Genomic DNA, 27,866 nt, shown 5'->3' on the forward strand with positions numbered 1-27,866 from the left:
TAATACTTGAATTGCTTTTTTAACAAATGTTTCTCCAATTTCTCCAACAAGAGAAGCTGGTGGCTAAGGCAAATTGCGTCGATGAAGGGAAATTAGAGAGAGAGAGAACCTTTCACTGTGTCATATCTGCAAAAGTGAATTTTTTAAGAACTGAGGCAGATACTGGAACTTAGTATATATGTGTCATTGTCTTTGGAGAATGAGAGTTATTACTTCTGTGGAAGTATGCACTTCTAGATTGAAACAGGTGAACAGTAAAACAAAAGTCATAGCATAGGTCATGATGTAAGTAAACAGTGCTGTAGGTTATAAGCTACACAAATTCGTACTGGCTGTAAAAATTGGAAGTTATGGCTTCTATAAATAACGACATGAGTTAGACAACTGTAAGTGTAAGCCTAAATTATAGGTAGTTTCTCTGTATTTGTTAGAATTTTCTAACAAAAATTTCACTTAGCTGACTTCGTAAGGCATCTTTCTTGCTTGGAACTGGATTGCTGGGACAGAGTTCCAAGAATCAAATCCTGAGCTCAGTGAAAGGAGGCTGGTGAAATTTCCTGTTTAAAYTGAAACGTCAAAGCAGCCCTCTCCTTTTCACAGAGGGCTCTTCTGTTATCATATACGGTTAAACACAGCCAAGTGCTGATAAAGAGGCAGAGTAATGAAAACTCCTAAATTTTCTGCAAATATCATTATGACAAAACACTTAATTTAGTAGGAAGGCATTTGCCTAGACATGCAACATATGCAAACAATAAGAACAAAAAGTGGCATCTGTGTATGTTGTACAGACCTTATAAAATTAGTATCTTGTGTACCTGTGCATCTTTTGCATGGAAAAGATTCATTTGTCATACTTGTAACTTGAGCACTAAACCTGAGCATACAGGATACAGTAGTTCAGATTACTGTGTCCAGGGCTTGGTTTGGCTTTTAAAGATTTAGTCACTTTTTCCGTTCTAAGGAAAAGTATGAAGCTTCATCCTCTATTTGCTTGCAAAATGACAACATTTGTTTGTTTAGAAGGATCTGCCCTGGAGTTGATGTACTTACCTGTTTTGTCAGTAGTAAATTATGGCAGAGATGATTTTTATTTCCAGAGTTCATGTTCCTGTCATGCATAAACACAGGCTGCTGGTGGCTGTGCAGTGTATGTGACTAATGAGGGGCTGCATGGGGCAGGTTGGGATCTCCTGGACATGTGGCAAACTTTTGTCTCTTGGGTTGCTAAATAAACCTCCTGTTTTTCAGTCAAAGGTGGTCAAAGGATAACTAGAGTTTCTAGAGAGTGAAAAGGTGATAAATTAATCACAGCTAAGGAAAGGTGAAAACTATAGTTATAAGCTGGGAGTTGAACTTAACCTGAACTGAAAACTAGTTGTTTTGAACAGTTGATTGGTATTTTGCTTTTCTTCATAACCCCCCTCCCCAACTTCCGAAAAAAGAAACTATTGTTTGAGTCGGTGTTGAACTGGATGCAGGACCAAATTGGAACAACTTTAGTCCCAGCAGGATCTGAACCAGAACAGGCCTGAAGCGCTGCCTTGATTTTCTGATACTAGATCAGAAAGCTTTTTCTGATGCTTTGAGAGACATTTTTATTGCTTACTGTCTTTTTGAAGGACAAAGGAGAAATGGGCGTACTTAGAGCACACCCATGTGGCCATGTAGGGGTTAAATATGATTTAAAAATTATTTTAATGGAGAAAAAAAGGCTAAAAATTTCTAATTGTAGTGAAGTATTTTTGGAATTTGCCCTGTCAGTTAGTAATATTTCACTAATTAAAGCAATCATTTGTTTAAACCAGGCTGACAACAGTTCGTCTGGAGGATTGGCTCGTGGACAAACCAAGGTATGTTCATTCCTCAGCAAATCAAGCTATTTTGTATGCTGATCTTTCTGAAGTAATGCTTTTAACTTAGAAGAAGGTAATCACATCTGTGAATTCCTTGTGGTTTCTCTGCTGCTGTGAGTTGCATGCTATAAACTATTTTACTACCTTAAACCCATGTGTGTAATGAAAATGAACCAATAAAAGCAGCATACAGGCACTAGGCTCTATGCCTGGAGGCATCAGGTTTGTTTGGATGGCAAAATTGAGGGATTATAAATTTTTGCTGAAGGAATGTTAGCAAACTGGGAGGAAAGAAAAAGTAGAGCAGGGTTCTGATGAAGCTAACATATATATATATATATAACAGAAATGTGACCAGCACCTATCTGTATCTATGAATATATATACGTATTAATCTTTTATAAATATATCTGTGTGTATACACAGGCGTGTGCGTACACACACCTATCCCCCATCCCCCTAGAAACACCCCAAATCTGGAGAACATTTTATGTTGTGTTTGTGGTTTGATCAGTACGGTTTTGCATTTCTGTGGAAGACTTGATTCTAGCTTGGAAATTGTACGTGTGCTCTAAAGGAGAGGGAGAGCACTACTTTGATGTACAATGTCAGGCTAGACAAAAAAACCCTGAAAATTGTAAAATTTTTTTCAACTTAAACTGAATTGTAYGGAGAAGGCCATATAGTATGAAAAAGCCAATGTAAAATAGGTAACTGTATACTGACAGGCACGTTATATGTACAGTGTTGTGGTAGCATTGATTACCCTTAGCTGCTTGGTTTTGTTAAATGGCTTGCTGCTTGTAAAGAAGCCCAGTTTACCAGATCAAAGATCCTGTAGGAAGAAAGCTTCTGATCACTCTAGCATTTTGAGCAAACTATTTTAAGTCATGAATGCTTGCTGACTAATACTTTTGGCTAGACCAAGACTTGGTAGCTTGCTTTTGAAAGATGACCTCTTCTGCGTTAATTTATGCCATTTAAATTTTTTCGTATCTTTTTTTCTCTTTACAACTTTTATTTAAAAAAATCAATTAGTAGGTCTGCCTATTTAGCAGATCTGCAGATGGAGAAGTCCAGACAGTGAAACGTTTAAAATGTTCATTTTGCTTTCAACTGCAGTATGGACTGATATGAGTGTGACGCACTCTGTAACAACAAAGAATATGTCAGAGCAATTGGGTCTTCAAAACTAGTATGAGCCTTTGAAATGGGCACTTGCTAATCCTGGATGATGTATTTTGCTGCAAATTCTTACGAGATTATTTCAAGTTTTGCAGCTACATCACGGGATTGTTATTTTTGTAAATTGCTGTCATCTAGAAATTGTTTTATTTGAAGAATCTGTTTTAGGAATCTTATCCTTTTTCTGTGATGCAGAGGGAGCAGTGACAACTGTGAAAACTTAAATAAACCTTCCAAAAGTGCAACCCCCCCCAAAAAAATTAAAATACAATAGTTGGAGAATTTTGAGTTTTTAAATCAAATTGACATTCTTCTGAAAGAAGAGGGTGAACAGAGAAAGATTTTCCAGCATACTAATATGASAGTACCTTTGGAGAATTTTTATTTTCTTTTTCTTTTTTTTTTTCTTTGAAGAGACTTAATTATCAGGTAATCTGGGGGGTTGACCATGGTTCAAGAGAAGAGAATCAGAGCTGAGACACTCTATCAGAGTGATGCTGTTCAGATTGGAGTGTATTTGATGAGGAAGAGAAGTAATGGTTTGTGGAACCTCCTGCTAGTTAGAGGGACGAATCTAGTGTTCGAGTGGATTCTTTGGCCCTTTAAAGAGGGGAACCATTACAGCCAAGTTCAGCATATATTATGGGGAGTTTTACTTACTCACTGTGATAAGTGATCCTAGGTTTAGTAGCAGGGAAATAACTAGGATAGTTTTTTTGAAATCAAAAGTGAGTAGCTATTTTGAGCTACAAGAAGGGAGCAGGTCTGTTGAGTTAGGTAACAACTGCATTTTATGTAATCGTTTTTCTCAACATAATAGTTTAACTATTTGTCCTTGAGTGAGTGAGCAAGTTAATCAGCTACAGAGCAGGCGTGGTATAATAACTTTATAAATGCCTATTGTATTTGGTTCCCATTTCCACAAGGGCCTTAGACCTTTTAGTTGAGCGCAGTCTTCATGCTTAAGCAATTTTACATTGTGCTGGTTCGCTCACATGACAGAGAAGGCGTTGAGGTTATAGTGGAAACAAATCTTTCCTGACTGGGTGGGAACATGCAGCTCCCAGTTAGCAGCACTGTCTGCTAGTCAGTGACTGGATTTGATGTCATTTGTCAAGACAGCTATTTTCCTATTCCTCTTCTTATTAGAGGTTAATGTCTGGGAGTAGCTAGTCAGAAGGGTGGAGAGCATTGGGACAGAGAAAGAAGGGCCTTATCCCATCTATGTGATTAGAATGACTTTGAAAATGGTACAGATAATGAAGTGGAGTAAGGGTAACTTAATTCAAAGCTTCTGAGCATGAGAGTCTGCAATTCAGCAGAAGCAGATATAATTATGATGATTAACTTGCTACAGACATTATTTACTGTACCTCGTGTTCTTTGCTGTTGAATTTATCTACAATTCTTAGAGCTGCAGGCCAAACATCAAATCACATATGAACATCATCTAATGCATCCCATTTACTGTGAGATCCTCCCTCAAATAATGCAAAAGTTAAATACTGCATAGCCAGCTACTTCCTCCTTTTCTGTATGGCAAGCTATTACTGAATCTTGTGTGTGGCCGATCTGCTGTGATGCTCCTGGCAGCGCCTAGCTGCTGATACTCCATAGTAGTGGAGCACTACTAYGTAGTGGTACTCCGGTACCAAAGCAGGAAGAATGTTAGACCTGGTCAGTGAGAGAGATGAAAGCAACATGRGGATCTGAACAGGAGCCTTAGTTTGCTGTTTGTTGCCGTCAGGCTTACTTTGATCTCCCCTTAGCGCTTTTTTATTTATTTTTTTTTCAGGTTGAGCATCATAGAAGTGTTGTGGTGTGACTAATATTTTGAATCAAAAGCTTYGTTATTGTTGGCTGTATTTATTTTTTTTATATCCACATTTTTCAGTAAAAATACAAGCCTACCCATTACTAGCCTGTGCAGTCTTTGCTTTCCATTGCGTTGTCTTTTATTTACCTGTTAGCGCTTAGGTGGGAATTGACTCTGTACAATATCATCTCTGGTTAATAACGACAGGGGAATATAAATATGTACAGATGAAGACTTTCTGCTTTAGTATACTGTTATCATTTGATAAACATTTGGTGAGATGTTTGTTCGAAGTGGTGGGTACAGCTTATCTCATAATATCAGAAGAGAATAAATAGAAGATACGCAAAATCTGCAGTTGCAAGTAGTGTTTTTCATCAACCTGTTCCTGTGGATTTGTTTGACAAGACCACACAGGAACACCAGGCAAAATACAAAATGAATTGCTTATCATAAGTAGTCTACTGTCTAATGAAAGTAATGTAATTACATCCTGGAAAAGGATTTTTGAGTAAGCATTTCTGATTTTGGAATGGTGCATAGATTATCTTGTAACGAATTTTGTGTAGAAGCCTTTGCAATATTAGTTTGATGCAGTTTCCTGAAAATGGTTTATTATGGATAGGAAGGATGATGGAAACTCAATAAAATAATGCCARAGAAGTGAAACTGGATTCAGTGAAAGAAATGAAGCTAGACTAAGAAGTGTACAATAGATATTTTTATGTCCAACATTCAGTTTTCTCCCCCACTCATTTAGTTGTGAAAAAACAAAACCTTGTAAAAGGGAGTTTTTGTTCTTCAATTTTAATGACATCCGGAAAATATGCCTATTTAAAGTTGTTATATTAAAAAGTTTTAGATTATTGATTGGAGGGATCCTAACTATATAAAGTAAGCTAACTTTATAAAATGAGGCATAGTTAAGAACATAATTCCCGTCATGCTCATGTTTTTAGTGCTGTTTTATGTATGAGCTACTATCATTAATGTAGATCATAATAGTTATGGGATTACAAGTTTAACTAAAGYTACCTAGAACTAATTAATCTTACTCCCTTGAGTTTGTACTAGACAAGTCAGAAATGCTAAATGTGGAGTGTGTCCTTTTATTTCACTGAAGAACACAACAGTTCATTTCTGTCATTGAGATCATCCTATTTTAGGTCTTATTTTTCTGTGTGCAGCAATTAATTGATGTCTTTGCTTTTCTTGGCTGGCAAAATGCAAAATGAAGGCCCTAAGAAGGGACAGGGAGTTGAATCCAGGCCATTTTTATATCTGCAAATACAGAAGCGATCTGTTTATTAAGAACCTAGTTGTCTGCTCTTTGTGTAATAAAACTCTGTTTTCTGCCATGTAAAAAGTTTTCTTTTTTAAATATAAATAACTTCYAGAAATCTGTGAAGAACATAGTAAAAATATTGTCTTTGACCCACTAGATTTTGATGTTATTACTGAACAGCCTTTTTGAAAGATTAACTTTGAAATCCCCCGAAGTAAAGTGCTATAATAAGCTGATCAAAACAGACCTTTTWCTTTAGAAAAAATGCATTTAGAACACTTTGATATGAATATTTCTGAAATGTTTCAGCAGATTTGCAGAATCAAAGGTCATGTAAGAAGAAAAATAAAGTCCCCAAAGAGATGCCCTATGACTTCAGGGTTATCTGGTCAACTTCGAACTTGGCATTTCAGTGTAGTATGTTTTTGGCTATATCTCTTAACTGGAGGAGCTCCAAGACTTTTCATGTTACATATGAACATTTTGTCTTTTTCTTTGCACTGATAAACTTATTTATTGAATTAATAGAAAAAGATTGTATAAGACAGATCTAATGTGGAAGGCAGTTTATGTATTCAGAGACAAGTCTACGTGCTAGTAGTCTTAAATATCTGCATGACAGTGAATTACTAGGATTTTTAAATCCAGAATCTGACTGACAACTAAGTAATGGGTCTTGAGCGTTGGGAGCTTGAATACAATTCACGATGATGTGAATCTCATGTTTTCCAAGTGTGAACCAGGTTGCAGCTGCTTGGCTAGGGCTGGGTGCTTAGGGTTTCTGTGCTTTTCTCTGTCAATCTTCAGATACTGTACCAGCCAGGTGCTTATCCTACCCCAGTAAGCAGTCCTATTGCAATATTGTGGCATGAACAAAGTGTTGGAAATCAGGTGTTTGTCTGGAACCCTGGTGAGATAGTGCAAGCTGTTTTCACGGTCTGGATATAGATTGCAGGTTTTCATTTTGGTGTTTAGGGCACCAGCACATCTTGCTGCTGATCCTGAAAAGGTTTGTCAGGGCATCAAAGTAGCCTAACTCACAACGGGTACCTGTGGTTCCTCAAAGGAATAAGCCAGTCCCTACTGTGTTTCAGGGGGAGAGGATAATTTCTCATCCACTGCTGTATCACCTTTATCTCTTTCTCCTTGTTAAAATCCACTGGGCTGTGGTGGTGGGAGGCACTGGCCTAGGACCAGTTGCTGGTTYGTCAGGGGGTGGGAAGGATTCCCTTTCCTCTCTGCTGCTCCAGTACTTGGACAGGAAAGGGCCGGGACTTGGGATCTGGCTTAGAGAGCCAGTACGGGTTTGGATTTCCTGGCCCGTGGCACAGATTTGATGCTTATACCAGAAACCACCTGCATTAAGTGTTCTTGGGTTTTAAGAGACCACCTTCAAGCACTAAGTATTGCTTTGCTCCACCACTATTAGTTCACCTCTGTCATTAAAATAACTGGCCATAATGGCCACTGAACAACAATTTRAGGTGATTTTTTTTTAAGATAGGAAAAGTATTAGGAGGGCAGATACTGACTGATGACTGATACTTACATGATTTATGAACTTTCAGTATGCACTCATATAAAATGTGCAAACTGTAAGCTTGCTTGTCTGGTTTTTTTTCTTTTTTTTTCTTTTTTCTTTTTTTTTCTTTTCCTTAGCCTGGACACTTTACACTTTTTTTCTTTTGGAGAAGGAGGATAAGTGATATACCTGAAAGGTAACAGTGCTGGCAGCCCGTTCATACGGGGTATCTGTGTACCTGCACAAACTGCAGGTACCAAATTGAGTGTGTGAGCATCCTGCATCGAGCAGGTGTGTGTGAGTAAAATGGAAAGCTTAAGTTCTACAATAAGCTTTACCTGTGTGAAATTGCAAAGATTATTCACTGCATTACTGTTAATAATATTCCTCCCGCTTCTCAGCAGTAGATTACTGATGTGCATCCCCATCCCGCTCAGCTGTTCTTCCTGTTCATTGCCTTGGCACACAGCTGCTGCTGTCTATCGCTGTGCCAGCCTGCCTTCTCTTTCTCACTGACCTCTTCCGCTCTCTGTTTCTCTGTTTGCTCTGCAGATTTGGGTAAATTCCTTTTTTTTTTTTTTTTTTTTTTTTTTTTTTTTTTTTATCCCCTTGTTTTTTTTCTTCCTTATCGCACCGAAAATGATTTACCATATGTGATAGCTCTCAGTAGCTCTTTGCTGTTCACCCTTGTGACTAACTGCGTCACATCGCGGGAAGGTTAGGATGTTAGGCTGCTGTGTGGTCTCAGTGCATTTGCTGCTTTTGCAAACTTGTTCACTGAGGATTTATCAAGACAGAGGGAGAGAATCTGCGTGGACATGTGTATTTTGTGCACTGGTGAGTTTTATGTAGCTGCAAGAGTTCAGCAACAGTGGCAAGAAATTTGGTTAGGGATTCTAGGTAAAGAATATTTTTAAAAAATAAACAGTTTTAACTGGCAACATTTCAAGGGTGGATTCCTGATGTCTGTACATTTTTACTTCTTTAATATCCTTCAACATTTTTTTTGGTGGCCTAAAGGTGAACCAGGTGTATTCRGATGTAGCCTTTTGTCCCTGTTTGAAGATGTGAAGTCTAGTCTTCAGCGGTGTCTCTAGTCTGTTTGTCTGTGTCTCCCCTTTCATCATACGAAGATTGCAAATCCCACATATTCAGTGTTGCAGCCTCAGAGATGTCAAGGCCTGTTCATTTAACAAAAAAAGGCCATTGACAAACACTGAGCTTTCATGATGCACACAGTCCTTTCAGGCRTTTCTTTTGTACAGTATTTTCCCACATAGAACAACGTGTTGGTTTGCCAATGAGATGAGGATGAAAAAGAGAGTTTCCAGTGTCTGTAGTAATGATTGGTTTAACGGGCTTTCCATCTTTTTCTTCTCTACTTTTCCAATCACAGATTCATGTGCACTGGAGAAATGAAGGTGTAGAAACAAAAATGTAAAAAGTGGTAAAAATGAAATGTGAGAGCTAGCAGTGGTTTACATTGAGAGCAAAGTATGACTGCAGGCCCCTCTGTTTGTGGGGAGGTAAGAGAATGAGCTCCAGCTCTCCACAGGAGGCTGATTCCTGAGGGGATTTGGGTCAAGGAGAGCAGGGAGGATTTGGCAGGAGAAAGACTGCTTTCTTGCCCATCTCCAGCAGCCGTGCTGCTCTGCTCAGACCCTACCGAAGGGTGTTGAGGGCTGCTGGTGGGCGTGTGTTTGGACTCCTTGGGGTGCTGCCTTTCTTTAGCCCACCTCCAGGCAGACTTGGCCTGACTGGCATCTGGGTTCAAATCTCAGCCAGTTCATAAGTGGAAGGACTTAACTGTCTGGGAAACCACAAAACGTGAAAAAGTTCTTGGATATTGTGTGTAAAATTTGAGCTGCCGAGCAGGGGGAAAGAGATTTAACTGATGATCTGACTTTTTTTCAAAGCATTTTACTCTCTAGTGTTACCTCTTCTTCCAGTGAAAAGCATCTTTCAAAGAAAGCTGATGCAGCTTTGTCTTAAGACTGTGTAAGTTTTGAAAAGAGCATGTATAGCTGATACCGAGATGAAGGGTCCTCTGCAAGGGAGGTGGACAAGGAAGGGGTAGCAGGAATGAAGACGACAGCTGTCTTGTGGTATCAATCCTGTTCTTGTTACCAGGGTATTTAATAAACATGAGCTGTCTGCAAATGAAAAATGTAAATGGATGTGATGTGAAAGAATAATACTTAAATGTATGTGGCATATGACCTGTCTCACTAGAGCAGCAAAGCTACTGCTACACCAGTACTCCCTTTGCTAGGATCCCTATTGGTATTGGTCCTCTAGTCCAGAATCCTGTGTCAGGCTAGTTTTGTGCTGCTGCTGCTTCTTACATCTTGCACAGCCTTCTGTTTGCCTGGCTCTTAGCTCTCACTTACAACTCTGAAGTAAAAGGTTAAGGTGAGAGGCTCCAAGTGTGAGAGCCAGTACTTTTTTATTTTTTAAATTTTTTTAATTTTTTTTATTTTTTATTTTTTTTTAAGCTAATGACCCGTGTGTTTTTTCTGGCAGCTGGAATTGAAGCAGACTGTGGAGCAAATCTATTTTTTTTTTAACAACTCACTTGAAACTTTGAAAGATTGCATATATGTGTTTAAACCAACCCTTTTCAGTGATAATTATACAAAACCAGGTCCACGGTGAGCTTTGGTTTGGACCTACCTGGATTTTGAAAATTACAACTGAAAACAGTGATCTGCATGTCAAAGCAATCTTGTTCACACATCATGAAAGATTAGGTTTTTATTCCTTTGAACTTGCAAACCACAAAGTGGATCTACATATATGCCTCCCAGGAACATTTGAGCCCTTACCTGGAAGGTATTTTGAATAAACTTATGAGAGAAAGGACTTAATTTTTACACTACCTAAGAAGATTTAATCATAATATCACTACTGAGTTAACTGTCAGCAAATTGTTAGAAAAGCCCTGAGAACAAGACAGAGGGCATCATTTTGCACTAAATAACATCTTGGTGTGCCCCCATCTCCAGTATTGTGTACAGTTCTCATCCCTGCATGTAAAAAAGGACACAATAGAATGAGAGGATGTACAGAAAAAATTAACTGAAATGGTCCAAGGGGATGGTACAGCTGTTCTTTTGGTAAGAGACTGAAAAGACTGGGACTTTGCAATTTGGAAAGCAGAAGATGTAGGAGGAATGTGATAGAGGTTTACAAAACCATAAAAATGATGTCTAAGTTGAATGCAAAACAGCTCATCAGATCCCACAGGGCTAAAACTACAGGTTGCTTATTGAAGCTAGTAAGAGTTTGCTTTAAAATGGGCAGAAGAAGGTAGTGACCTTCTGGCACTTGCTGCCACATGAGGTTGTGGGGACAGAAAGTGCCAGCGGGTTCAAAAGGGATTTGACAAAAGTTTTGGAAAACGGGTCCATTRAGCAGACATAAAGGGGACTGGGCAGGCATGTACCTTTCAATGTCCCTCATGTGGCAGGGAGAATGTGAAGGGGATGGACAACAAAGTGTCAGGGGTAGCTTGCTCTCCTTAAAGAGTGTTTCTTTTTGACATAGTGATGAAGTGCTGGGTGAGATGGACCATTAGGCTGACCTAGTAAAGCACACCTTATCTTTAAAGCTGTATTTTCTGAAGTTGACTGTTGATGTGCTGTGTAACCCTTGAAGTTGCTTTGCACATCCCTGCCTGCTTACTTTGAATCTATGTAAACAGCTGGTTTACAGAGATGGACAGTCCCCTTTGGAGTCCCCTCACATAATGTGTCCATGTGTCCTCCTTTGAGTCGCAGGCCTCATTATGGAGGCAGGAATGGAACATACTAGGTGGGATACTGCCAGCTAAGACTGTGTCATCTTACATCACTTTTCTCTGACTTGGGCTACTTATCTGTCTTTCTGTAAAATGCCTTGAATGGGGTGTAAACAGGATATTGAACAAATGTTTCATCTTTGCAATCCTTCTGAAAGTAGTTGATAATGGTAAATGGTAGTGATAATAGTATAACTAGACATTTATATATGTTTAACTAGTGTGTGCGTGTGTATGTATGTTACATTGGTCACTATAGGAGTAACTGCTTAATGTGGGTGAAACAACCCACATTGGGTTGTTGCACATAAGACGTTTCTGAATGCCTTGTTTCCGTCTGTGTAAAAATCCTTTGTTGTTTGTTGCTGTCTGCCATCGTCCCGTATTCTTGTCATATAGCGTGGACTCTGCAAAAATTTATGTATTCACTGATAGTACTTGTGTATGTACTTAGTGTACGGTATTGTGTTCAGTTAATGTCATCTGACTCTAATGTTGTGCCCACTGTCTGAGCAATAATATGTCTCCCAAGAAATCACTCTCATATGAAAGAGCTGCAGAAGACCTCATGTGTTACTGTTCACTACTTTTGGAAAATTCTCCCTCTCTTTTTTTTTTTTTTTTTTTTCGTGGGTAGAACTTTTGATATAGTCACTTCCTATAGTTACCAAAAAGTTCTGGTCAGACTAGCTGTTCTAAAAGCCATTTTAGGCAGTAGATAGGTCATATGCTGTTACTTGGCCTATATACACAGTATGCACCATTAAATAGTTTTCTGTAGTGAAAGCTGCAGTGAACATGGAATGCTGCTTTAGGAGTAGAAAAGTGGGGGGGGGGGTTGGTTTTTGTGTTTTTTTTTTTTTTTTTTTTTTTTTTTTTTTTTTTTTTTTTTTTTTTTTTTGTCTCCAAATGCTATTTACTGTAAGGAAAAAAAAATCTAAACTATTTTCAGGTATCAATAATATCAACTGTTACACTGACTTTGCCATGTAATTTCCTGTCTCATCAATACCTACATAGGGAATGACTGTTCAGGGAAGCTGCAAGTAACTTAATGGGATTTTCTTCTTTGATTTCTCCACAGGAGCTCTAAGTAACTGCCTAGTAACCATATGGGATTTTTACTGCATAGAATTTATATAAGAGATAGGAGGAGAGGAAGTGAAAAGGTGACACAAGTAATAACGAGTAATTTGTAACAGAAAAGGCTGCAGGAGACAAGTTCTCAGGCATTTCCCTCAGCTAGCTGTTTGTTTTTTTTTTTCTTAGTTATATGATTTATTTTTGAAGCTATTTTACAGGAATAGATATACGGCTTGGTTTTACAAAGGTTTTGTAACTGAGGATCAGCCTCTTCATAAAGACCTCTTTCAGCTATCCCTTAATTGAACTTTCTTTTGGAGATCCCATAGGAAGAGGTCAAAGTAGGGCATTTCCTTAGCCCATAAAAGGCGGGGGGAACGGAGAGGGGAAAAACAGAGCCCTTGAAAGGGGGTTTGTGCTTCTAGAGCTTTAATTACTGCTTTTTAAAGTTGCCTCTACCTGAAGGGTTGCTGCCACAACAGCCCCATGTGTGTATGTGGTATATGTGCCTCATAGTCACGAGAGAGCAACAACTTGAAACACCCTTTCTGCTAATGCACTGCTACCAGACCCCCTTGTATTTAAAATAATAATAATCCTTATATCAGCTTGTGGATTTAAAGCTACCTTGGAGAGTAGAAGAATGCGTGAGCAGAATCCCAGGAAATTGCAGGATTGGTTGGTAAGTTATTTAGAGAGAAGAGAGGGCAAGGATCACATTAGCATGACTGTGGGCAGGAAGTGAACAAAAAATATCTTTGTTTTTATGATTTTGCTGCTTTGCAAAGAGGGTCTTTAAAGGCCGCATAAAATTCAGCAGGAGTAGAATCTGATGTGGAGAAAGCTTGTGGGGCTTTACACACATGTCAGTAATTTTCTTAAAGCTGGAATGTGTCATATGGATTGTTACAAGTTTTGGAGATAGGGAAATAATTATTGAATAGTTTTTGCCTTTTTTATTTTTTTTCTGGAATTAGCAATTTAATTTAAAAGTCTGATTTTCTTTAGACTTAAGAGTATATTTCCTCATAAATACAGTGCACTCGCTGCCTGGGTAGCTTTGGAGGAAAAACGATCTGGTGGAAGCAGTAWATGATCAGCTAAGTTTTTGTTTTGTGTTGAGCATGTGTGCATGTGACTGTATTTCTATGCTTTTCTTAGTGACTATTTGAACAGGTTTTGTTTTACAATATTTATTTAATTTTTGAAAATATCTAAGCACTTTGACTACGTTTTTAAAGAATGAACCGTTATCAGTACTGCACTTTATATGATTGGAATTTATGGTTGAAGTTAAAATGAACAAAAGTTACTTGGTTCTGTTCTTCACCGAGTAATTAACTGTTACCATGTCRTATGGTATTTGGGAATAAAGTTGTGAATGCCTCTTCCATAGATGTAATGATCCAGTATTGAGTCTCTATTGCCAGGGAGGAATTGAGCCAGCAGTACTACCATAAACCAAGTTGCACATCTTGAGTGCTTAAGTTAGTTTTGGCTTAATTGAAATCTGGAGAATGTCTTTTGCTTAAACTGTTTTTCTTTTCTTAAAATGTAATGTGTCTCAAAAGTCTTACATTGCTGTGAGAGAGCTGGTACGAATTTTTACCTGATGATTAGTGTGTTGCTAGATAGTAAAACTCCTCAATGATGAGGAGTATTTGAAATTGCTTGTAAATGAGGATACCCATCTGAATCTTCACACAGTCTGTTATGCTCTGTTATGTTCATGTGAGTCTGGGATAAACTTGCAGCTGTTGTTGGCTTTCTGTGGGCTATAGAGAGCAGAACCTGACCAAAAAATGTTTCCTTGTGTGGTAAACAAAAGACAGTTTGCYTTTTGAAAAAGAGATGTCTCATAATTCTAGCAATTGAGACCAGCCATAATTACAGCCTGTTCCTTAGGCGAAAAACTCATAGTCTGTAACCTGTGGTTCTGCACTCTTTTCTTCCAATTTTTACCCCCAATAATTACGTGCAATTTAGATTCCAGCCTTGAGCCTCGTGAAAGTAGGAGTATTGCTGCTCTATCGCATGGTGGTTTTCTCTTTCTTTTGCTTGGCATCTTTCTTAGGAGAGGACAGTTAAAGCTGTACCAGGTGACAAAAAAGAAACCTCGATCTAGGCTCCTCCGTGTTTCACAGGAGGTTATGCATGGATGGTTGTTACTACTGCATCTCCTAAATGCATTGTTTAAGTGAATTCCTTGATGAACCCATAGTGGAGCGTACTTAAGGGAATGCGAAAAGTGTGCACTTCTTAATTCAGGTGCAAAAGCTGTTATGCAGATCATTTCAAAAGTGTCTGAGAGGAAAATTACTTTATTTGACTTTTACATTACAAATGGAATAAATAGATTGATCAATTAATGAGTGAAGACCTATTTAAACTTAAGACATATTGAAACAATGAATTCTTGGGATAGYTATGTTTCTTTGGAACAACATAAATGTTAGCGCTTGAGATACAGGAAATAAGGAGAAAGGGTCTAGATATCTTTATTTAGCTCAGTTGGTTAGAGTGTGGTGCTAATAATGCCAAGGTCATGGGTTTAATCCCCGTATGGGCCACTCGTTTGGGGGCTGGACTAGATGATCTCCAGAGGTCCCTTCCAACCTTACCAATTCTATGATTCTGTGATACAGAATAAACTTTCCTGAATTTACCTCAACTTCTCAGAAATTCTTTAAAACCGCAAACTCYGCAAAATTGTCCTTTTCTGAGAGTGCTACAAAAGTGGCCTGTAAACTTTACCCCAGAATAAAAGGTAGGCAGAAAGAGGGGGTGGATAAAATCTAAATGAAGAATTCAGTTTTTTATCTACAAAGCAGAGAAGTTGCAGCTACTCTGAATACCAGTGGACMTGATGACGTTATTAATTCTACGTAGAGGAGGCTGTGGAGATGGGGATTTTCGGATCTTTGGGTACAAGGACTAAACCCATGAAGTTCAAAATGTCGTTGAATCAGATTAGTGGAGTTACCTGGATATAATGACACTTTTGCTCCTAACCTTCTTAGTCCTTTCAGAAACATCCCCCGTATTCTCATGGGGAGAAAAGGAGAGATCTTTTCTGAAAATAACAAATCTGGTCTTTTTGTCATCAGAAATGTTCTATCGTAATGCCAGGGCACAGCTCTTCTTTCTGTTTATAGTGTACTTCTAATATTAATCACAATTGTGACCACAACTTTGACTTAGTGTGAAGCCACACAAAACAAATGCTAGCAAGAGGTTTAGAAATTGGGGATCCAGGGAAATTTTGTGACTTCAGCTTCTACAGTTAGTTATCCAAATGTTTAATTAAGGTATTGTAATTACAATGTAAATTTGTGTGTCAGATTTTTACATCCAGTGTTTCAGCCTTTCAAGGTCATGGACTTTTTGACTGTTTTCCTCAATAAGTTGTGCTGAATGTGTATTTCACTGATAGAAAAACTTTTCTGAAAGTCCAGCCTAAGTTTTACTCCTTTTAAGTAATTTCCAAGTAATTCCTTCAGGCTAAGTAATGCCTGGTGTTTATGGAAATCTTATAATTAATAATTAATCCTGACTTTACAACAAGGCTAATACCAGGACAGTGTTCCCTGAAACTAGTCTTAAGATGAGATTCATTGTTTGTACGTAGTGATGAGCCTGGCCTGAGATGTAGCCGAAGGTCCTCTCCAGAACCCGTGGCTCTGAGCGCCAAGGCTGCCCGGGTTCTCGTGCTGCCACGTGAGCTCCTGCAGGCCCTTCGAAGCTTTCTGTAGGCCCTTGTGAAGGTGTTAATTGAAAGGTGACTGAGTCCTGGGATGCATCAATCTTAYAGCTGTTCCTGTGCCTGCTTAGCAGCTGTCGTGTGCATGTGGCCRGAGATGGTAAGCACATTGCCTAGAGCCATGTGGTGAACTGCTTTAAGCCATGAAGAAATCCCGTGTTACCTCGTTGCTATAGACTTGTGCATTGCATCACACTGGGAAACTTTCTTTTCCGGCATATGGATGGAGGCTCAGCAATGCGGTGACCAGGCCTGGCTGCATGGGAGGGCACAGCTTGCAGCTGCTGGATACATGTGCTAAAAGGTAGCTTAGTGGAAGTGCTGCAGTGTTGGATGCAAGCCCTTTTATGGTATGCTGAAGGTTAAGGACAGTAAATGCTCAAATGTGAAATGAAAATGAGAATCCCAAAGAATTATTTGGGGATTTTCATAGTCTGGGGCAGTGTATTTTTATTTTTAAATAGGGAACTATTATGCCTTGAGAGGGGACTTGTTCTGTCCTATAATTAGTGTGATATTGCTGCTCGTGCACTTTCCTCAGTGGGCATGTCCATTCCACGAACTATTGCCCTTTTCCATGTAATCACTTTGTTGGTTAACCAGAATCCTAGTTAATACAAGGAAAGAGGAAGATTGATTATCCTTCATCTTCAAAATTAATGTTGCTTTCTAGAAGTCAGCTAATGAAACCAAAGGTTGTTACACCCTGCTGGGGAAAACAAGAGAATTCTCAGTAAGAAGCTTTCAGTAGCCCGATCTAATGTGTTACCTAATGTTTCTTAGGTAACACTACATAACAGAATCTACAGCATCTGTTGTGTTGACTTTTGCTGTTCTATCTCTGATTAGAGGTTTCATTTATATGTTAAAATATAACATGATATGTCAGTTACTGTGACATACTATGCAGGTAATACTATTTTAAACTTGTGTACTTATGCTTCTTTACAGAAGCAGAAATGATTTTAAAAAATGGTAATCTGTACTGAAGCCTAGCTTGCATAGGCACTTTACGTTTTATTTGTTAAATAATAAAAACAAACCCTACAAATTATATTTGCATAAGATGAATGGAATTTGTTTGCATGGTAGATACAGCACTATATATACAGTTTTTTTTAAACCWACTTAATCTGAGCCAGTGCAATTTTTTTTGTATGTAGGTAAGGCATTAGGTTAGAAAACTGTTCTAACATGGTTTATAACATGAAGATTATTCTTTATTTGCTCTTAGAAGATTAAATTATGGAGACTTCTAAGGTTATGATATATAAAGTTTTGCAGGGTCTGCACCCTAATATGTGAGAGGTACCTCTCAGCCTTTAGCTTCCTGCATTTGAGAGTAGAAAACTCTTATTCTCAAATGGTAGAGAGAACATTATTTATTGACATACTACTTTTATACTACTCTTAACACACCACTGTTATATTTAATTTAAAAGTAGTACTCAAAAGTTGAGGAAAACTCTGATATTATTCCGCTTGCTTCCAGCCTGAAAAAGCAGCTTCGAGTTCTCATACCTTCAAAAACAAGACCTTTAAGAAATCCAAAATTTGTGGAATCTGCAAGCAAGTAATTGATGGCCAAGGCATTTCATGCAAAGGTGAGTAACGTATGTGCTCCATTTACTTTCCTGATATTTARAACAACTAATTTTCTATTAGTGTTAAGTTTCCAGAAATCCATGATTGTGGAATTCTCCCTAGATTAAATGTGTATGTTACTTCAGCGTATTTTTTTCCTTTGAACAATATTTCAGGCCTTTTATTTATTTATTTATTTTTATTAGGCGTATATAATGATGTACTTAAACTACTATGCTTTTCAGGCAGGTTCCAGAATAAGACAGTGTCTGTGCAGGCGCCACTAGGAGCACATGTGTGAGTGAGTGTTGTGTGCGCAGTGGATGAAAGCTGCTGCTGGAATTCAAYCTCCAAACAAGGAAGTGACCCTGACTCGCTCAGGCATGAAGGCTTTCTCTGCGTTAATTTACTAAAATTTGGAAGAGCAGCCATTTATTTATTTATTTTACTTTTTCCAGTTGCATCTTGTTCTCAGGTTTCAGTCCTGTCCTTCAGGCTAATCACTCACAGGAGCCTTGAAGAGATTGTCCTAGATGAACACACGACAGACACAGCTGCCTCTGGCACTGTTACCCGCTCTTTAGCGCTGTTTTCCCTCGCTTGTGCGTAATGCCCTCTTGACATCCGCACAATCTCACCAGGGCATAAGATGTTGTATTGTGGAGGGGAGGAGCAAAAAGAAAGGTGATGCTATACTTTGGCACGTAAGTCGTAATACACTCTGAAATGGGTTGGGCACTCGGTTGCATTGTGGGCTTTTTTGCTTTGAGAATGAGCCCGATTAAGGGAAGCCAGTGATAGAGGCGTTTGGCTGTGGAATCCCAAGGGCACAGTTATGGTGGAGGACATGAGATTTGAAGACCTCCATGTTCTTGTGAGTGGCTCAAGATCTCTCTGGATCCCAGGAGCCTTTGTGGGAGTGGGACCTGGCTGTGCAGAAGTGAATGCGGTTGCCTTTCTCTATGGGATATCTGTGGAAAGAACCTTTGGCAGAAGTAAATCTTGGGAAGCTCAGTAGGTCCTTTCTGCAGGTTTTCTAGGAGCAGGGGTTTTGATCCTCTTTACTGATGTAGTCTGGTTAATGATCAACTCCTGTTGTTCTGTGTTAATAAATCAGTCTCTCTCTGCTTGCCACATGCATGGTTTACCTCCTAGTAAGAGAATGCTTTTGTCTGTTCATCTGAAGCATAGCTGCAGTTTTCACTTTGAGATATTAGCATCGTTTTCCAGTTCTAAATAGATCTCTTTCCCCATCTCCTCCCTCMCTCACTCCTATATTTTTTCAAACACCCTAGGATCCCTCTGAGAGACTTGAGAGGGTGATGAGAGAATGGGATATGGATAGAAAGTGGCCTTTTTCTTGTGTGTGTGATGCTGAASTCAGTTGTAGACTCTACAGATGACCAGTTAAATGTAAAATACCTCACTTAGCATTACTGTCATGATCTCTGGAGTAACAGTTACATATATATATATGTGTATATATATGTGTGTGTATATATGTATGTATATGTATATATACACACACACTCACATATATATGTATACATACACACACGTATATATGTGTGTATATATTTTTATATATGTAAGTGTATATATTTTTATATGCACATATGTGTGTGTGTATATATACATTATATATATATACACACACACACACACAGACATTATATATAAAAATAAAGCTTTTAACACATCTCTTCTATCAGTTTTTCTGGAGGCTGGCCCCAACCTTGGTAGGATATACTTGTTTTCAACTTGGCAAAATTGTTAGTATTGTTATCCCCTCTGTCAGATTCAATGTAAAGCAGTGTACAAGGAGAGAAGCAGTACTTTGAAGCAACAGGCCTTGGAGGTGGGACTAGAAAGTCTTGACAGTTTGCTTTGTATTTAAGTCCTTGCAGCTCAGAGCTGGATGTGCACAAAAGCTGCATCAAAGTGACTCTACCTCTTTGGGTGCTAAGGATTTTACTGCATTTCTTGTAGGTAGACCACATGATCCTGATGAGTTTGAGCAAGTCTTCCTTTTGCCTTGCTGTGGAATAGTTTTGGTTCAAATAAATAAGTATTGTCTGTTTGAGATAATTTTCTTAAGGTTTCCAGGAGGAATTTCAGGAGGAACCTCATGCTAATACTGTGCAGCCCCATTTGTTGATGTGAACGGCATCTGGCATCTGGGCTGCTGGTACATTTTGATAGTTAATTATTTAATACTTTCCTGTGGGATGGGAGTAACAAAAAAAACTTACAACATGGACTTTATAAAACAGAGGTTTTGGAAAAGATAGAACTACAAGTTGTCTATTCCCCTGCCAGCCCTGCAGTACTTTAAATGATCTCCAGTACTGTGAAATACTATTAATATGAAGAAAAATAAACCAACTATTTCAGAGCCAAATTCTGGTGCTGCTGCTTCTGGTAAGTTCTTCCGAAGTTGCTGAATAAAAGAGAGTAAGTCTTTCTCTGAGGCTGGCACTGGGGGGAGAAGAAAGGCTTTAGTTAAAAACAGATAAAATTCCTTTGTGTATTAATGAGAAAATCTTGCTTTTTAACAGTTTGTCCTTAGAAAATAATAGCTCTTTGTACAGACTGTAGGTTCCTTCCAGACTATAATATCTTATCAGCTAAAAGAAAGCTACGTGTCAAGAGAAAGCAGGCAGGGGGAAAGGCTCCAGATTGGTCACTCTGTAATGTTTAGTGTTTATCTAGCAATGAATCATCTGCTTGTTTTAAGAAAAAAAAAAAGTCGTAACTGGGTGTTGTAATGGTTAGGTAAGTTTTCATTAGTATGTGGCATTCATTGGCTGAGTGTGTGTTTAGCCTTCTCTTGCAAAATGTATGTCCTTCGCTAGTAGCCCGCTCTGAATGTAGCGCTGAAAATATTTTCTCTGAAAAACGAGTGATTGACTGACAAAGGGGCGCTTGAATGGTGATGTCACTTTATCCTTACAAACTTCAGTCCACCTCSGTAGCGAATACGCAGTTACAGTGATTGCTTCCTTAATGAGCTCTGCAAAACCGGCAGCAGAAAGGCAAGGAGGATTTGAGGAGATGGGGGGGGGCCTGAGTGCCTCGGTGCCTGGTGAACTGGTTGTAGGTAGGCTGTAGCTGCAATGGTACAGCATTTCGTTATGAAGAAATGGCAGTCAGCTGTTGATTTCTGCGGTCAGAATATCTGCATGTTCTGCAGAAAACTGAGGACCGTATGACTCCTCATATCTTCTGAGTGCTACCTCAGACTTACTAAAGGAATGGCCTTTTGAGCTGATTTGATGCTCTCATGCTTCCTTGCAGTACATTTCAATTGAATTCAGGGCAAAGCAGATACGCATCTTAGTTGTACACATTTGCATAGTTATCCAAAGAGTTGACTAACGGTGTTACAAAAGCCTTTCAATTTTTTTTTCCTGCCTACTCCAATTTATTGAATATTGTGTTTTATTTTCTTTGTCAGCAAGTATCCTAACTCTGTAGTTTCTGTATTTTCCATGTAAATTTCTATTACATTTTCCTTTTCCCTCTGCTTTTTAAAATTATTTTTTCTTTTGGCTTTGTGTTGTAGACTAAACATCAGCCAAACAGCTGTTAGTATAGAGCAGTACATTAGAGCTTGTTAGATATGCTGAATCTTTCTGGTCTCTGGAAGTACTTTCCTGGCAAATCGAAAGCTTGTGACTAGGTTTTCGATGTTTGAGTATTTCTAAGTATTTCAGTAATGTTTCCTAGTTCTACAGCATGGATGGGTGAAATAATGATAATGAATTGGAACACTTTACACACTTCTGGTAATAACCCCCCCCCCCATCACTGACATGATTAAGTGAATATGTCTGAATGCTGCAAGCGAGACTTCACRTAAAATACAAAGCATTCCATGAATCAGATTTCTAACTTAAAGCCTTCAATATTACTGTGGATGGAGTGAATATATTTTTGTTAATGTAACCTAGCTGTGAATGTGTTGGTTTACGGAATATGTTTTGGAGAAATCTTAGGAGTACTTGTAGAATTGTAGTTACTTTTTTTTTTGTTTGTTTCTGGAAAGCTCTTTCCTTGATGGCTTGGAAACATNNCCTGATGTTTCGAACCATGTATCAAAGCTAGCCAAAAAGAAGTTAAGTTACATTGTGTTATTAGCGATATGCAGATAGAGAAATGCATAGTGCTGTTTGCAAGCTGAATATAATGAAGAATAACATTCTCCTTCTTTAATTAGAAATAATCTGTATAATTAATTCTGTCTTGTGTAAGTTATGCTAACATACATCCACATGCAAGTGTTGACCCACTTCCAGTAAGTTCTGGAGTGATTCTTTGAGCAAGTAGCATGCAGTAGTATTTGAAAGTATGTATTCTCATCAAATTATGATCTTTGTGTTTATCTAGAGCCCCTAGCCACTCTACAGATGTTAGATCAAAATTTGAAGACAGTGGCAGCTCCTTTTCTTCTTAAAGAGGTTTGATGTTTTCCTTTTGAAATTCACCTGGTTGGCTGTGATCGTATGTGTGATCAACGCTAGTGATTCACTTCGGATCTCATTTTCAGTTAGTCAGAGTTCTCTGCTGCAAAGAGTTCTCTGTATTTCATCAAACATTTCTCATTGCTTTTGGCAAGACAAAATATGTTGTTATATTGAGACTGGTATGGAAATGACAAGCTGTTGCTGGGGCCTGTTTGTGCATGCTCTTTGTGTGTGTGTATGTAAATATACACATATGTAATCTTATCTGAATAGCAAGTGGTTTTGAATACTCTATCTTTCAATGAGTGCTAAGTTCAGTAACAACATATTAGTATCTTAAAAATGTGCAAAGCATGTCTATGGTTAGCTACAGTTTTGGCAGGCAAACTCTGAGAGTAAGCTAGAAATACAAAAGGAATTTGGGTCCTGCCTGGGTCAGTGACATTGCAGTTGCCTCTAAATGGGTGAGCATGTGGAATGTATTTGTGTATGGGGATGCTTATTTGTGTTACCCTAGTACCTTGGAGCTCTGCTTGTGAAACAAGCTCCTGTTTTAAAAGATGCTTCATGTAACTGTATTATACACTATGTATATTGGTAKTTTTTGCAATAAACATACCCATATAGTTATCCTAATATTATCCTTTTTTTATCCTTTGAGATAAAAAGACTGACATCAGCTTAAAAGAATTTTCCAACAGATCACTTGGTCTTTCCCCCATGAAGTTTGTATGTACACCTAAATGTTCTCTTGAGTGTTGATACAGCAAATTGCATTGATTTCAGTAGGACTATTTTAAGATGGTTTAAGCTAACTGATTCAGTTAATATTTTGAGGTTCCTAATGGTGTATCTCCTGTATATGTGTTTGAGCCTTTGTTTAAGAAATATGAAAAAAAAACAAACCAGAAAAGCTTATTTTCCTAACTGGTTGGTTGCTAATTAGATCTAAATTTAAAACATGTGGTGTTGTGCAAAAATGAGGTCTAGAATTTATTTTTGCCGGCATTTGTTTTTGGTTACCATCAACATCTGCTGGTACAACAAACACATCAGAGCAACTTCATGTAAAACCAGATACTCAGATGTTGACCTGCAGGACCAACGAGTGTGGTCTGTTGCCACTAGAGCGGACAAACAGCTTGCTGCTGTTGTGAGCAGCAAGGGGAAGGGATCGTGGATGTCCGTGCAAGGTTGTAAGAGGGACTGGGCTCTTCTGTAAAGCCTCACCTGACTGTCAGCCTCGCTCATGACTGACACCTGGGAACATGGTCAGGTGAGGCTGTGTGAAGTGTCCTGGTGGCGGCAGAGGAATGTTTTTAGSGGTGCTTTGGAAATAGGCAGAGCTTGTCCGAAAGGTGAGCTGCGCAGCACAGGAGTCAAGGCTCAGGGCAGGAATGGGAACCACAGCACATCTCTGGCACCCGAAGCCTGGAAAGCCTAGCCCCTCTTCACCAGACAAAAGGTGCTCACAGTGAGCAGCAACTTCCACGGAGTTAATAAAATGTACTTTAATTAACACAATGGTACAAGCTGAGCATTTGTATCTCCATGCAGAGCTTAGATGCAGAAACACGCAAGTTTTGCACATAACAGCAGTGGAGACATGAAAGGGAAGAAAGAGTAAAGGCTCACTAAAGTATGCAGAGATAAAATAAAAATCGTAATTAGTGGATGTTACACAAATGGCCTGTTAGCATCCTTGCTGAAAGCTGGCCCTCTCTGGAGTTAAGGCAAGCTGTAAAACTGACATCCTATTGGTGCCATGTTGTTACCACAGTGGGAATTAGAGGGCAGAATTTTGGCATAAACCTTTAAGGTAAGTTCCTACTCGCTTAAAAATAAACATACATTAAAAAAAAAAAAAAAAAAAGACAAAACCTCCAGTGGGATGTTTAATATTCATAGAAGCCAAGAAGCCAAGTGACATCCCAGATACTACATTATGTCTGAGAAAGTTGTCTGTAGTGAAAACATAAGCTCTGTGTTTGTTTACCTCATAGTGATAAGGACTGAGTTAGTCACCCCAGGATTTGGTCTGTGGTTATAAAGTTTATTTTAAAGCTAAAGTTCAAATGGCTAGGGTTTTTGAAAAGCTGTAGCTTCTGTTCATTAGTGCTAATGAGTTAAAGAAATGAAGTAAAGGTGACTTTTTTTTTTTCTAGCTCTCCAGGAACACCATGACTGCTAGGTGATCTGTTATACCTGCAAGTTTAGAAACTTAACCTGCCTGAGGGGAACCCCAAACTCCCAAGAGTAAATTTGTACTGAAGATAGAGTATCTGCTGCAACACCAAAATCTGAAAAGAAATGTGACCATCAGTATAGTGTATAATACCACTGGATGAGCATGATATGCCACATATGGAGAGAAGCTACGGCGTAAATGTCAATGCATTTGGCAAAAACCCTACACTTTTAAAGGGCTTCAAAGCAAGGAGGAAAAAAGGGGAGGAAGGAAGGGGAGGAAGCCGAGAGAAACCTAGAGGAGATAAGGCTCAAATAGAGACAAATGAAGAAGCCTTTAGCAAGTAATGTCGAAGAGTTTGTCCTGGTACGTGAAGATTCAAGAAAATAAGCTGGACAACATGTGTAACTCCCTTTAGATCCATTCAGGATCTGATCCCTCTAAATAGGTAAAAGGGAATGTTGTTAGCTGATTTTAAACAGAATTGCCATCTGTTGCCATAAATGAGATAAAAACTACCCTTGAAAAATAAGTGCCTACGATGGTACAAGTCCTTGAATTGCAGTGTTGACTTCCTCTGCATAGCCTATGGTGTTTTCTTGTCTTGATGAAGGTCTTTGTTGTCTCTCTGTCTCGCTCACTCTTTGCATGTCCTGCTCTCATGCTCTCTCATATCTATTTTAAGACCACCTGTGAATAAAAACATACAGGCCCATTAGGTCTTATCCACATAACGAACAACTTCGTTTTTAACAACATAGATTTTGAAGATTATCTGTGCTCTTAACGTAACTTACAAATGTTCTGTTTTTGAGATCATRGGCATACTAGTTTCCCAGATCTTTTTGCTGATGACTGTACCTGCACTGTCTGCAACTGGAAGAAAAACATGCAGATAGTTGTGCTAGTTTTCCTCCGGAGTGTGGGTTGCTGACTACAGTGTGCCATATTCTGTTTGAAATGCTCTTCTGGATGAAATRCTGCAACATGGTTGTTCAGCCAGAGGGAAGAGGTCTAAAAATAATCTCCAGTTCCAAACTGGTTTAACGTTTAATCAACTCCTACCTGACTTGCAAGTCTTTATTTTACAAAGATGAAAAATGTTGCTGTATATTGATTTTTTTTCTTTAATACAGTATGAAAACATATTTTCACTATGCTAATATTCTGCCATTGTAAGACCATCTATAGGGAATAAAAACCAAAACAAAACAGGAATTTTCAGGAGGCTACTTAATTGAAGTTGGAATATAAACTCCATAACAAAATCAGTAGGAAAGTTGGTGGTCGAGATGCTTCCTACACAATATGAGGAAGGTGGGGAAAAAAGGAAAAGAATAGAGAAACTGTTGCAGTAGTGGTGCCAACATATTTTTCTCTTAGGATGTAGTGCTATGGCCAGCARGAACAAGTAGAATATTTCATCTTCAGGAAAACTCGTCTATGATAGTAAACCTACCCCAAGACAAAAAGTGCAGGTTGCACTAATTTCCCAGTCTTTTAGCTTTTATGTTCAAAAATAATGTATGCAGCCCATGTTAAAGGGGATGCTGTGAGCATTAATCAGATGAAGAGACAATGTTTGGCTGAAAATGAAAACCAAAAGTAAATCTAGAAGGGTATTTGGGGCACAAACTGCCCTAGCAGATGTTACTTCCRTAATGTGACTGTTATTCTTGTGACATCTTTGGCATATGACTCTGATAAATTCTTAAAAATAGAAGCTCTTCCTTCTGCAGCTGAAGCCCAATGTTTCTTGGTAGGGGACTCTCCCTCCTTTCTAGACTCAAAGATATCTCTGCCCCACACAGAACTACATGTCATCYTACTTTAATGCTGCAGTTAATTATTTCTGTGGGCTTATTTTTCATTTGGGATCTTTATCTTGTGTGGTATTGCTGCAGAGCTGGTAGGAACATGTCAGCAGAAGAGTGCATGTGTGTGGTTGTGGGAGTGTTTTCTAATCATCTCATCACAATGTTACMAAAACTCTTCAAAAAATAAATGCCAATCAGGCTGTACAGTTCTCTTTTCCCATTTTCCTTTAGTCTGTTTTTAGAAAGGACACAAAAATTAATTATCCCTGTGTCTCTTGGTTATGGTAGAGTGGAAACCACCAAAAAGCATTTCTGTCTTGGTAAATTAGTGGAGGCTTTAGCATTCATTGGGAGGCTTAGTAAATACCCTTGTCATATTTGTAGCACACTGCATGAGCATATGTGCATGAGTAATRTTATTGTGATGACTTTATGTGGCTTTGTTGTGAAGCCATAGCAAAATTCCCATTGAATTCAAAAGAACTGGAATTGGGCTCTGTATCCTGAAGGTATATTAAATCCCTTTCTACCAGAAGTAGAGAACTGACAAAAGGGGCGTGTTAACTTTTGAGTCCCTCTTAACACCAGAAAAAATATTTGAATATTCCAGTAGACAAATAATATATGATGTGGTTCTGAAAATTCAGGGCAGCTTTTTGAAAGCTATAAATAGGGATGTTCCTAGTGCTTATTTTCTCTCTCTCTGTTGAAATGCAAGTGTCTCGAAGAGTTTTGTGGAGGAAGAAAGAAAAAAAAATTAACTGTTAATTGTTCCTCTTAAACAGAGTCTCTGTGATACTGAAAAAAAAAAATCCTGTTAGCTTAAGTGTTATTTGAAGATGCTAGTTCATGTAGTTAATTCCAGCCTTTTAAAAAGGCAAGAAAAGAAAGGTGAATAGTTACCTGATTCATTATTTAACAGAGTGGGTGAGTTAAAGCAATGAATAGGTTTACTGTGGCGACTGCTATGTTTATTCTGTGCTGCAAGCTTGCCTGTGTCTTTCACAATAGTTGTATACAACTCTGGGTATGCTGCAGTCAGGTTATTGAACACAGATGCTTGGGCACTATCTTCTAGCTAAAGGATGCTGATTTGGTATTTATTGGTATGTATTTGTTTGAATAATAATTCATGGAATTTATAATATATAGGACTTATGGGAAGTTAATTCTGTTAAATTAATAGGTAAATATTCAGTAATAACAACTGATGCAGTTTTATAAAAGTATCCTTAAGTTACTCAGTTGACTATTCTGTCTTGATTTGCTGTTGAGAGAGCTCGTTTTGGTTACARATACCTTTCTGAACCAAGCTCAGCCTGGAGAGGTCCCTGTCACAGTGGCTTTACTGTGCATTTGTCAGAAAATCTTGGTCTGATCTTTCTATGGAACCAATGACAGACTTGGAATTTTYCCCAAAAACCTTTATTACAAGAAGGAGATGTTACTCAGTGGTAGTATCACTAGCCTAGTTACCAAACTGTCTAGGCTTTCGTACTCCTGTA

The 27,866-nt window shown here is 38.5% G+C and overlaps 1 protein-coding gene across 13 annotated transcripts in view; it reads left to right on the forward strand.

The window, feature by feature from the left end:
• The window catches only part of TNS3 (tensin 3), a 304,187-nt gene that overhangs the window by 97,093 nt on the left and 179,228 nt on the right, over positions 1 to 27,866 (forward strand). For 8 of the 13 annotated variants that reach the window (XM_085302207.1, XM_085302203.1, XM_085302204.1 and 5 more), the window contains exons 2-3: positions 1,809 to 1,853; positions 17,799 to 17,910. In XM_085302207.1, coding sequence (XP_085158333.1) covers positions 1,809 to 1,853; positions 17,799 to 17,910 — 157 coding nt within the window. Of the gene's footprint in view, positions 1 to 1,808; positions 1,854 to 13,023; positions 13,229 to 17,798; positions 17,911 to 27,866 lie in introns of those variants that run through there. The other 5 variants (XM_085302209.1, XM_085302206.1, XM_085302219.1 and 2 more) reach the window with 2 other exon arrangements.

The sequence above is a fragment of the Rhea americana genome, unplaced genomic scaffold (assembly GCF_003343005.1).
Source record: "Rhea americana isolate MKP2758 unplaced genomic scaffold, rheAme1 scaffold_189, whole genome shotgun sequence".
NCBI classification, from domain to species: domain Eukaryota; kingdom Metazoa; phylum Chordata; class Aves; order Rheiformes; family Rheidae; genus Rhea; species Rhea americana.